Source organism: Falco naumanni, chromosome 1, assembly GCF_017639655.2.
Source record: "Falco naumanni isolate bFalNau1 chromosome 1, bFalNau1.pat, whole genome shotgun sequence".
Taxonomy (NCBI): domain Eukaryota; kingdom Metazoa; phylum Chordata; class Aves; order Falconiformes; family Falconidae; genus Falco; species Falco naumanni.
In genome coordinates, this window is record NC_054054.1 from 116,366,329 (window position 1) to 116,379,124 (window position 12,796).

The window sequence follows — 12,796 nt, forward strand, 5'->3', positions numbered from 1 at the left end:
CTCTGCATCCCGCACCACACATCCAGCACCTCTGGATCCCGCACCGCACACCCAGCACCTCTGCACCCTTTGCCCAGCACCTCTGCACCCTTCGCCCAGCACCTCTGCACCCACGGACCTCTGCAGCCTGCACCGTGCATCCTGCACCTCTGCGATGGGCACCTCTGCACCCCACAACCTGCACCCCTCCACCGTGCACCCCTGCGCTGTGCATCCTGCACCGCTGTGGCGTGCACCCCTGCACCCCGCATGCTGCAACGCTGCGGTGGGCACCCCTGCACCCCGCCCCGTGCACCCCCGCCCCCTGTACCTCTGCACTGTGCCCCTCCGCACTCTGTAGCTTGCACCCCGCACCCTGCACGCCTCTCCTGCCCCTTGTGCCCCGCCCCCCGCACTCCCGCGCCCCGCCCCCCGCAACACTCACCGCTGCGCCCCGCCCCCAGGCCTCGCCCCGCCCCCCAGCCCCAGCCCGCGCCCCGCCCCGCGCTTCCCCGCCCCGCCCGGCCCCTGCGCGCGGCTCAGTTTGGCCCTCGGCGGCCGCCGTCGTGGCTGACCCGGGCCGGAAGCGCGGGGCTCTTCCGGGCGGCGGCGGCGATGGCTCCGGACCCCTGGTGAGCGCTGGGGCAGCTCCGGGCTGGGTGCGCTGCCGTCGCCGCCCCCTGCCCCCCGTCTTCTGCCACGGGGCCGGCCCGGAGCCCTCGGCCGCTCGTCGGCACTGCGAGCCGGGCCCCGGGGCCGAGCGAGCCCACCGTTGACGTGGGGCCGGGGGCGGCGCTGGCGGCGGCCGCTGCAGGCCCGGCGGCCGTGGCGCTGCGAGCGGCGGGGCCTGCTCTGGCCGCCTGGGGCGGGGGGCTCCCCCGGAGCGCTCCTTTGCCCCCCAAACCCTCCGTTTAGGTCAATGTGAAGAGCAGCGCTTCCCGCGCCGCGGACTGTGCGGGGCCGGCGCGGTGTCCCTGCGGCGCCAGGCCCAGCCGGGCAGGCCGGGCGTGGGGGGCGGCCGGCAGGGGGGCTCAGCTGCCGCGTCTCGTTCGCAGGCTCTCGCTGTACGATGCCACCTGCCAGATCGCCCAGGAGATCGCCGAGAAAATCCAGGAGCGTAACCGGTACCAAAGGAATGGGGAGAGTTCAGCCAAGGTACTCTTCTGCCGGTGGCTCTGGGGCTTGTGAACGTGGATTATATATAATTTTTTTTAGGTAAATTTTGCTTTTAGCTGCTCTAAATACCGGTTAAAAATTAAATTTCCAGGAGTTGGATGTGTATAGGGAGCTGTAATTCCTCAGCTTCCTGCCTCCTGGATGCAGAGGGACGTGGATGCTGCCTGGATGGGCACATCACCCAAGTAACATGGGCTGGAGCACGGCGGGGAAGGGGCTGGTGCTGCTAGCTGGGAATCTGCAGGTTAAAAGTTGTGTTTAGTCGCAGGAATCTGTAATTAATGGTGTGTTCTTTAAGATTTCCATAAAGAAAACAAGATTATAGTTTCTAAATTAATGGTAGCTTTTCAGTGTCACAAAAATGACTGGATTTAACAGTAACGAATCTTTTAGGTGTGCAGCAATGCTGGTTTTACAAAAAGAGAAAAGGAGAAGCTGTGGGAGTATTGGGCAGGTGCTGCTGACTGCTCAGGGCTGTTGCTGCCAGGAACAGAACTTTTGTTAGAGATCTGAATCTGCGAGATGTTGAGGTGCACGTCAGCTTCTGTGTTCTCCTTTCAGTGTAAATACTGAACGGACATTTTTCCCCCACAAGGCTGGTTTGCTTCCTTTCTGTAGTGGCTGTAGATCAGATAAAAAACAAATTTTGCAGCCTTTTAAAGCTACACTTCTAACAAAATATAAGACCAAAATATAACGGAGATGATAACGAACTGTAAATCTTACCCAGGAATATCATGCTCTCCACTTTTTCACACTTCCTGTTTAAAAACAAAGTTTTTCAGGAGGGTGCGTTCTTTAGCACTGAAAGCGTCATCCTTTCCTTCAAGAAGTGTAGGAGCCTGCTGGATTGCACACGCCATGGTTCATGCCATTAGCTTCCTCCTTGACTGCACTAAGATAAAAATGCATGCAAGCCCTTGAGTTAGTCTTTTGTAATAATTTGCATAATTAAATCCCCACTGATTTATTTTGTAGACTCTGCCCCTCTTAATAGCAGGTTGTAATGTGATGTACGATCACTAAATCATCTTTGCCAGTCTCTTTGATAGCTTTTAAAATAAAATTTAAAAAATAATTTAAAAAAATATTTTTTGAAATGTTTCCTTTGAAGAAAACTGTAGGCTTTGTACAGTAGTCAGTGCTTTTTAATGAATGACTCAGATTTGGCACGAATTGACAGGAGGTTTCAGAAGGCCCAAATAAGTGGTATTTGAGAGAAATGTTTTCTCTAGCTGTAGAATTGAGAGTGTTTAGGTCTGCTTTCAAGATAATGAAATTTTAGAAATTGTATAGATATCCTCAAGCAATAGAAGACTAATAAAAAGATTGCTGCTTAATCCGTCTGTATTTATTATAGAGGACAAAGTTCTCTATTTGCATCATCACAATCAGTGATGTGTTCCAAAAACCCCCAACAAAACATTGTGTTAATGTTTGAAGCCTTTCTTGTACTGTAACTCTCTGAGGTTGTGTTTTATGGAAACATTACACGGTTGACTGACTCTTTCATAAAATCATTTTTTCCATGCCCGGTGTTTTCCAAGCACAGTTTCTCTTTAATCCATTAACAGTTAAAGATGAATATTTGGCAGCGTTTGATTTTACTATAAACAAGCTTCCAACAATGAGAGAGTTGTTTTCATAACAGAAATGCATGTTGAGAAATCAGCGACTGAGCAGTCATATATTCTGTGACTCCTGAATGTTTTAATGGAGTAAGGAGTCTTGGTACAATATTTGCCTGGTAGGGAGATTTTAAACAAGTTTTTATTTTTATAATATTTTGCTATTAGTGTGGCTAAAAAACCCGTACTGCTTATTTACTGCTAATCAAAAAATAGAACATAAAATTTAAAATGGAAAAGAAAAACAAACCCAACCCGGAAACCTGTGGGGAAAGATTTCAAGCCAGCACTTACCATCTGTGAACTCTGCTCTGTTGAGCTGATCTTGAAACTTCCATTGGTTTCTTTTTCTTTTTTCCTGTCAAGGAGGGGAGATCTTTTGTTAAAATGCTGCACTTTCTGGCCAGAATAGCAGAGGGTATCTGTACGTAGATGACGTTCTTGTATACCTTTATGTTACTTTGCTGTTCTGGGTCAATTACATGCAGCATTCTCCACCTGGGCTTCAGTAGACATGAAGTGAAAAGTCCTTTTATTACATGACTGCAGAGCTAGAGGATATGTAGCAGCTTGAACTTTCCTAAGTTTCCCCATCCTGACTTTGGAAATGTTGCCATAGTGTTCAGCTGCTTTGGGTCTGAAGGTGGATTTTGGCTGTGTGCTCTCAAGGCTGCCTCAGCGCCGGTGCATCTGCTTTCTGTTGTTGTATTTGGGAGTGTTTGAGAACAAGTCTCCGGAGTCAGATTAAAACTTCTGATGCTATCGGGGGATTTTTGGGGATCTCCTGCTCCATCCCTGTCCAGATACCAGGTGCAGTTTAGCTGTAGGCAGGTTCCTGGAAGCACGGTGACTGTTCAGTGAGATGTTCAGTTGGTGTCTGCCTGCTGCCTCTGTGTCTTCAAGAACATAGGAATGAGAGTCAAAGCAAATACTCCTCTGTTACTAGTCATCGCACAAAGCATCTGAGGATGCTAACCATTATAACCCACAGCAGGCTAATAGCTTGTGAAGCATGTAGTCTTAATTAGGATGACTTGCATATTTAATTGCAGTTAGTGTTTTTCCTAGTGTGTTCTGCGTAACTGGAATGAAAAGAAATAACATTTAAGGAGGAAGAGCCCAGAGGATAATGTCAGCCTAACTTGGGAAGCGATGGGGGGAGAGGAGGAGGATTCCTGCAGGCCTGGAGCTTGCTTGCAGCAGGGAAGAGTGTGAAGACTTAACTACTGTTTTTAGTAGGAACAGATGCAACTGATTTGGGCAGGTCAGTTGTGAGAAAGGGTGGGGAGTTGTAGGTTCCACTGAGAAGGGAAATGGAGGAATTCTGATTTTCTTTAGGATCTTTAGTTTAAAGTTTGGAGGAGTTCAGTGGAGGGAATGTCTTGATTCTGTAGCAACCTTCTCTCTAATTCTGGGAGATGGGAAAGAAACCTGGTGGCAGAAGAAGCTAGCGCCTGTATTTGTGCTTGAAGATAGAGGAAAGAACTGGGAAACTAACTGGAAAATATTAAAATGTGCTGCAATGTTTGGCCCATCTAAAGGAGTGTGTTTTATAAAAACTTGAAAGAAGGCTCCCCATATTAAACAGTGTTAATGCATTAGAATAGTGTTTGCGAAACTAGTACTATTAATCTCATTATTTTGTAAGCAGTCCAAACCAATTAACTGTGTCGTTCCCTTGGTGGCTCTGAGGCAGGCTTTCTTTGTTTAGATTGGAGTCCTTCATGCTGCTATAGCTCAAGTTAAATGTATTGTCACCTGCATGTAGTAGCATTAAATTTTATGCAAATATAACTTAGACTGAAAAAAAAATATAGATAAATCTCTTTCTTCCCTTTCAGCTCAATGTGATTATCAGATCGTCATTGCAGAATCTCAGAGAGAAGATCGATCAGCTGAAGGACTTACTGCTTCGGGCTGTGTCAACACACCAAATGTATCCTGTAAACATTAACTCACTGACCTTTCTGTATTGTGTGAGAGAGTGGAAAAATATGCTATAATTGGTTTGCCATGCAGTTGGGGTTTTTCCCTCATTCCATTTTTAGAAGACTTTGTCACTAGAACTTTGTCCGTGCTGCTGTTTAATATTTTCACTGCAGCTGCAGTGCAGGAAGAGTTGTGAGCCTGGGCATTTCTGGTGTCGTGGGCATGAGGCTGGCTTTGGTTATGTTTGTGTTGGAGAGAAACATAACAAAATGGGCTGAATAATCTCAGAGCTGCCATCATCTTGCCTGTGCACTGTGCTGGCACAGCTGATTTAGTGGCTGGTTTGTGAGCTGAGATCACTCGTCTAGCAGAAAACATGCTAATCTGTTATTTTCTCTTGGCTCAGTCGCTGGCTGCAGGAGTGCCCATGCTTGCTTGCAACAAGGAAGGATGAAGCCTTGCTCCTCAGGGTGTGGGCAGGGATGTGGCAGCCCTGTCTTGGACTAACTTGGGGAGCGATGGGGCTGCCTCTTCAGAATAATGTTAGAATGCTTAAAAATGTGCCTTAGAAAGAAATCACAGGTTTTCTTTGAGGAGTGTTACCCTGTGGCCTGGCTCGGGTTTGCTTTTCCTTCCATGTGTTGGGATAGTCAGGCTTAAGGAGTCAAAGTAGTCATCTGTCTCCCTGAAGGTATCCAGCAGCCATCTGGTTGATACCAGAATGAATGAATGTTTAATTTCAAGTCTACCATAGCAGAAATCCCTTCTAAGCATGAGCCCCCCCCCGAGTGCTGTGCTGAAGGCCTGGGGTTAAAACTTCCCTGTCCAGTGAGTGCTTGAGAGCAGACGTCTGCTACTACTGTGGCAGAAAATGTAATAAATCAGTTCAGCTATTGCATGATCTTCTTCACAGTACTTGGAACAGGGTTAGTAGTCCTTCAGAATGTCACTAAGATTAATTAAAAAAAGCAAACACGTGTCCCCCATTGAAGCTGCAGCACTTCAGGGCATCTTGCCTTTCAGAAATACTGCATGAATTGTTTTTCTGCTGCGTTGGTAGCTGTCGGGGTGTTCTGCTGATGAATTACAAATGGAAGCAGGTGCTCAAAGTAAACTTTTGGTTGTTTGCTGACTACTTGGCTGGGAGCTACTCACCTGGTCTGTGTTAGGAGCCTCCAGTGAAATAAGATGTGAGGGACCCTGCTAATTTTAAAAGCTCTTTTCTGTTTGGGCCTGCCCAGTTCATATCATAACAGTGTAAGCTGGAGCTTTTCTGAGAAGTCTTATCTTTCCCTGAACTTAACCCTTGCAGTAATGTTGTAAATGAGATCAACTGCCCCGGACTGCTTAGTAATAAATGAAAGAAGAATTATGTGGGCATTTGGAGGAGAAAATGCTGTTCTTAGTACTTACGCTAATTTGGCAGTAAATAGCCTTCCAGTTCTCTTACAACTTCGAGATGATTACCTGAAGATCACTCCATGGTTGCTGTATGAAACGTTTTCTGGGATATGTAAACTTCAGAAACACATTTAGAGTAGCAGCAGATTTCATTCAGAAAAATATGACCTCTCCTTTTCTTAGGTGTTACAGCCTTTTCCTGAGTTAAAATAGTTACTCTAGTTCATTTTTGATGATCATGAGGTCTGATTTATTTTAAGAATGTATAACAGGTATTATTTTTATTATGTAAAATTAAAGTTTTTCAGTGTTTTTAAGTTTGGTCCTTAACCAAGTATCATCAGCACCCAGCTGGAGGGAGACAGGAGGCAGAATCTGGTGGATGACCTTCTCACACGACAGAAACAACTCCAGGCATCTTACAAGAATGAAGGCACAGAACCAGATGTGATAAGGTATGGCATTGTCACCTCAAATGAACAATGTGATTTGTGCTTTGATTATCTCTGAAGATAATGTTAAATGCATCCATTGAAATAATTTAGCTCTGCATGTAGCAAACTGTGGTTTCATTTGCTTAGAAATTGTGTGCTTTTTTTTTGTGACAGTATCACGTATGTCTACAAAGCTGGGGAGGACGAGGGAATGGGGAATTGCTTGGAGGAGGTAATAGCTGACTAACTGATCTAGTAGAGTCAGTCACCGACTTGGACTGATGGGTGCCACTGTACAAGGTTGACATGAATTGTTGGAAAGAGAACTGTCAGGGTGAGGCTTAAGCTTCAAATGGTCCCCAAAGACCATATTGTGTAGCAGTCAGCAGGGGCCTTCAAATGGAATACATTTTAATTTCCATTTTGGTGTGTCCTTCACAGCTGGAAAAAATAATTATGGTTAATAGCCTTCAAATTGTGCTCTCCTGAGTTTTCAGTTTTCTCTCCTGTGTTTTCAGTGAAATCCCCACTGGTCGAGGGGGAGTATCCTGGGTTCAGCCTGGAGCTCTGTGTGTGCTACACATGATCTAAAGGCTCTGCTAACGAGGCTCAGTCTCTTCTGCCTCTTCGTCTGTGTTGTACACTTTGAGACTCATTTTTCTTTCAATGTGTTTAAACTGCCCAGTGAATGAATTGCTGGAGGAGAGAGAGGAGAAAAGGGGTAGCAGTAAATAAGCTTTTTTCCCCAAGTTCATGGCCAGGCTACAGACAACAAAATGAAGCTGCCATTTCCTCTTTCCTCTGCGAGCAAATGGGTGGTAGATCGATCACCTTAGCACAGGATTAGGACTATGGTATGTTGGAATTGAAGTGGCATGTGTTGAGGGACAACTTCAGATGCATCCTCGTGATTCACGGGGTGATGTGCTTTGATCTCTTTTAGTCTTGAGCCAACATTCACACAAAAAATGAAAAGCTCTGCTATCAAAGAGTGTGACTTACCTGTCTTCTGACCCCATGCAGGTCGCTAAATACTGCTCAGTGTGAGAGTTACCATTTTGGCTAAATTGCATCGCAGGTAGTTGCATTTGCTCTTCATAATTTTTCCCCTGCAGATTCAGGTAATCATCTGTCCTGCAAAATGATGCAGGAGAGAAGTGGAGCTGCAGTCTCTTTAGTTTTGCAGAGCTTGCTATGTTTGCATGGTCAATGAAATAGTACTGAGTGTAGACTGTGACTGGTAAACCCTGGTTTTAAAGCCTTGTATTTTTAAAAAGGTGAACATAATTATTGGAAGTTTTATATGAGTCACGACCATTTGGCCCAGGCACCTATTTTGCCAATGTGTGGCAAGCTTTAATGCAGCAGGCACAGACTTCTTAAGCTGGCTGTGGGTCATGCAGGGGGCTGTGCTCTGCCCTGTAAGCCCTGCACAATGCCGCATGTGTGGTCTGGGTCATGCGATGTGGCTGAGCGGAGCTTCCCCACCTCTGCTGACCCGTGGCGTAGTGAGATCTGCCTCTGAAGTGTGCGCCTGTACTTCTGCAATATGGGCATGCAATAGAAATACATATTTTAAAAGATTTTGAGCTTGTGCTTCAAGTGGCAGGTGTTTTCTAATACACTATATTCACTGGACCTTTTCTGTAGCAAATCAACAGCATTGCATTTTATACATGCACAAGTGAGGTTACTTGCGTGAGGGGAGAGTGTTAGAGCCCTCCTGAGAAAGTTTCTCACCTTTTTGCAATGTCAGGCCTCAGTCTTAGAAAAAAACTTCATTGTAAGTCCTCACACTCTTGGAGAAATATGTGAGCCTTTTTGCTGATGTACTTGGAGAACCAGTCCCTTTTCAGCGCTGTGCTCTCGAAAAAGGCAGAGACGGTTTTGAAGTTACTGTATAGTGAAAGATTGGGTACCAGTGTGAGTGCTGTGTCCTATCATAACTGTCGAAAATAAGATATTTTTCTTTTTCTAGCTTGTTTACTTTGTGTACCTTGAAGCAGGTGGAAGAGATATTAAAAACTTAATTGATAGTTTTCTGTATTCACGTGTGTATTTGTGTTTTGTGAGGGTCTGTTCAGTAACGTGGTGTAGAGGTTGGTTGCTTTTGGCTTTTGTACTCCGGTGCAGTATTTGGTAGGGCCAAAGCACATGTTTCACTTTGCGGTTTGTCATCTTTGCGTGACCAGATGTTGTCAGTGCAACACCTGCTGTGGAGGGTAAAGCTGCAGGCTTTGATCGAATCCATTAATTGCGCTAGGTTTGGCGTTCTCCAGAGTGCAGTGCAGAGATGCACTGGTGCTGGCTTTTACATCTATTGCTGAGTCAACCGAAACATGTAAAATAGCAAATAGGTAAAATGTCTGTGGGATCTGATGATGGGAGAAAGCTCTCATCACCTGCTCGGAGCAGTGCGGAAGCTGATCTGACCTTCTGAAGCGTGGCTGTCCCTATTGTAGCAGGGCAGCATTGGCATGTTACTGCTGTGGAGCAGACGGAGGGTGAAGATTCAACCCAGAGCTGCCCTGGTGTGAAGGTGGCGTGGCAGATTGGAGGAAAATATCAAAATCTCCAAGCTCCTTTGGAAATGATCAAGGGAACCAGTATTTTCCAGTGCAAGATAACATCAGAGACAGTAGACGTTTGCTGGTATTGCAAGGCTTGAAGTTTTATAGTTCTCTTTTAACTTCTTTAATTAAAAATGGTTAAAACTATGCCAGCTATTCCTCTGCCTGATGAATTCACGCCCCTTCCGTATTCTCCCTTGTAGGTCTTGTTTTCAGTGGTACAGGCAGAGATGTAGCCAGGGCCTGAAGCTTGTTGCCAGTGTGTCAGACCTTTCCCTCTTGCCTGAGCCTGGCCGGCACGTAGATTGGTACCGAAGGAGCTTGTCCCCCCCTGCCTGCCGCGCTGCTTGCAGGGACAGAAGACAACAGCTTCTGGTAGGGTTAAGCAGCTATTTACAGCACCGAGTTTCTCTAAAACTTGCAGCCTTCTGGAACAGCCTGCTTTGGATTTCAGTAGGCGGCAAAGGCCGCTCTTCAGTGTGTCTGAAGCCTGAAAGTCAGCTTTTCCCACTGCATTAGAAAAATCAGCACATGTTGTTTGATTAAGTTCTAGCAGTGACACTTTTCTCTGGTTTTGTATTGGTTTTCTGTATCTAATCCATCTCTGATGTGACAGCACACATTTTCAGAAGTCTTTTTCTTTCCAGCAGTCATTCCTTTCATTAACCTTCTTGCACCACTGATCACATATTTATTGTCCCCATGGCCTATAGCTGTGAGGGTTTCACTAGAATTAATCTTCGTTTATATTTGGTCACCATTCAGTGAGTTTTACATCCTTTGAAAACTGCTGTAAAGCTATTTCTGATTGTGAAGTACAGTGGCCTTAATGCTCTTAGTATTTATCCTAACTGACAACTTGGGCCAGAACACAGGGCAGGACGCTACATTACTTCGGTATAGCATGAGTTTACCTTCCGGCGTTGTCGGCATTAATTAAGATGCAACTGGAATTTTCCAGGGGAAAGGTTGTGCTGTTTACATGACTTTGCTTGAGTAGGGTCAGTTAAATTTTTTTTAATTGGTTTTCATTCAGCAGTTTCAGTATCTTCTCCCCTCTTTTCTCCTTGGAAAGACATCTGTGCAGGTTATTATGACAGAGGCTTTAATGGGGCAGAAATCCCCATGGTTTCACACCATTTGAAATGCAGAAGTGGAAAAGGCAACCGAAAACATTGAGTTTCTGGAAGTTGTGTATCAAATTTTTATGAGTCTTTAAACATTTGTGGAGTTGAAGGAATCAAGAATACTTCTCTTCCTGTCTGACCAGGTACAGTATGTAAAGTGTACCGTCAGTCACCAGTGAGTAAATAAATTAACATGCCTTTCTTATTTTCTTTTTGAGTTTCTCAAAAAGAGAAAACTTTTGATAGCTGTGGGACACAAAACACCTTAAGTAATAGCTACCCTGGATAAACTATGGAAGAATCCATGTTCTTTTTTTTATTTAATGTGGGCTACCATTTTTTCTGTTTGAATACATTTCTGTCAGATTTGAGGTATTTCAGTCTTAATCCAAACAGGTATTTTGCCTAATGTCAAATAGGCATAGAGTGCCTGACTTAAATCAATAAGCCATTAGGCGCTTAAATGCTTTTGGGGATCTGACTCTTGTTTATGGAGGAGCAAATACTCTTTGGCAGATAAGATTAAAAATAGTTGTTTAGGTGCCTTTTTAAAACTCCTTCCTGATTTCCTTCCTCCCTACCAGTTACTGTTGGAAGCCTGCCCGGCTGCAGCTATGGCATCCTGACATGGGATGTGGTTAACCTTGCGTCTAGGGGATGGATAGAAAAGGCGGAAGAAGAGGCAAATTGTCAATACAGAAATGCATGCTTGAGAATGCCGCTGTCTTGAGTCATAAGATCAAATCTAGGGGCTGAGGCAGGATTTTTCCAGGATTACTGTGTCTTTGGCTGTGTAGGCATGAGCCAAAATGTTTGTAATTGTCTCAACACCCTCCTCATCCACTGAACTGTGTCTCTAAACTTGGGTCATCTCCTGTTGTACCACTTGTCACCTGGGAGCACTCTGTAGGTTACAGTGTGTGCAGATGGCAGCAGCAGAGTACAGCGCCTACTCGACTACTGCAAAACTCAGGGGTAGTGGTGCCTACCCCACATTTAAGGAGGATTCCAGTAAGATAGTGAAGTCTTGGTTTGGTCTGTGTTTTAAGGGACAGTTTGTATCTCTTATCTCTCAGAGAATACCAGAGTTCCTTAAGGACCTTGCTGAAGTCGGGACTGTGGTTATGGGAAAACTGTGTATAATACATGCATTTATAAGGAACAGCAAAGAAAGGAAACTTAACACCACAGAGAAAAATAAGTCAAACTCCATAATTGTAGGCATTGTGCTTCAGGTTGTGCCTGCATGCCTGTTATTAAAGTTTATTGCTCATTAGCCTCAGGAAAAAACATCAGTAGGAGGGCAGCTCTCAAAGCTGAGCTCTGCGCTTTATGTTTCGCCTCCTGAATACGCTCAAAACTACCCAAGTTTCCTGCCCGAGGTTGTTTCTGTACCAGCAGCATCACTGTTCCTCTGGCCTGGGTGTGCCCTGTAGGGCTGTAGTGAGAACAAATGCCAAGCCGAGACCTGCTTGGAGGTTCATGTACTTGTTGGTTGTGGTCAGGCAAATGTCCAGGCATGATCGTAGTGCTGCATCTTGTCCCAAAAGCAGCCCTCTGGACGGCGCTCGAGGAGGAGCTCATTGCCCTGGGTGCAGAGGTGCAAGTCCCAGGTGATGGAATTTTTGAGCATTTTGTGGAAGGGACTAGTCCCACAGGAGATTTGTCCCTTTGCCTTTTCTCTGGATGTAATTATACAAGAGGCAGCTTCTTTCTAGAGAAAATTCTTCTTTCCTGTAATTCTTTTGTTCCCAAGGAGTGCAAGTGGGCTGTAGAGATGAGGCTGTTTCAATGAGGGACCATGAAAGCTGTTACACAATATTTTTAGTATTATGCTACGTCCGATCTTGCAGAGAAAATAAGGGACGGTGTAGAATGAAGACAGTAATATTTGATAGCAGGATTAATCCCTGATGGAATTGTTTCTTGCAGTGTATATTTTGAGGGTTTGCATAGGAAAGTGAAACTGCTGTGGAATAAAATGTGAGTGTAAATTTTGTTATAAAGGTAACCTTCCCTGGGGATGCTTACCCTGGCATAGGATTGCCTCCTCTGTGTAGTTCCTTACCACAGCCCAGCCACTCAGAATGGATGTGTTTTTCCAAGGTAAGTGTGCCTGTACAACAGTGCAAACACACTTCCAGCTTGTTGCTTGCCTTGTGCTGCTCCTCTGAAGGCACCTGCCATCCTGTACTGGCATGAGGTGGTTGGGAGCCGCTTGTTGTGCCACGTGAAGCTGCCATGCCTGTGTTTTGGGCAGGAATTAGTGGTTCTGGAGGTGCTGCAAAGCAGCTGTCCTGCAAATCAGCTGTCTGGCATCCCATGTGGCAGCTAGCTTGTGCAGCTTCCAGTCATTGCAGGCAGTGGGACCAGTTAACTGAACTGCAGGTAAATGGTGTTAAGAGCAACGTGGCATTTTGTGAACATGAGAACACCAGTTCTTGTCCTGGTGGAGCTGGGAAGTCCTCTGCCAGCTGCAGGGAGTGCTGCTCCTTCTGTGGGCTTCCACTGGGAGCGGTTCTTGTGGGGAAGTCTCCACCTGGGAAGGTACC

The 12,796-nt window shown here is 45.6% G+C and overlaps 1 protein-coding gene across 5 annotated transcripts in view; it reads left to right on the forward strand.

Moving 5' to 3' along the window:
* The first annotated feature begins 520 nt into the window (after positions 1 to 520).
* STX8 (syntaxin 8) overlaps positions 521 to 12,796 on the forward strand; it is a 104,547-nt gene continuing 92,271 nt past the window's right edge. For all 5 annotated transcript variants that reach the window (XM_040580416.1, XM_040580398.1, XM_040580389.1 and 2 more), the window contains exons 1-4: positions 521 to 611; positions 1,035 to 1,134; positions 4,625 to 4,719; positions 6,458 to 6,568. In XM_040580416.1, coding sequence (XP_040436350.1) covers positions 595 to 611; positions 1,035 to 1,134; positions 4,625 to 4,719; positions 6,458 to 6,568 — 323 coding nt within the window. In that variant the 5' untranslated portion in view covers positions 521 to 594. The remainder of the gene's footprint in view (positions 612 to 1,034; positions 1,135 to 4,624; positions 4,720 to 6,457; positions 6,569 to 12,796) is intronic.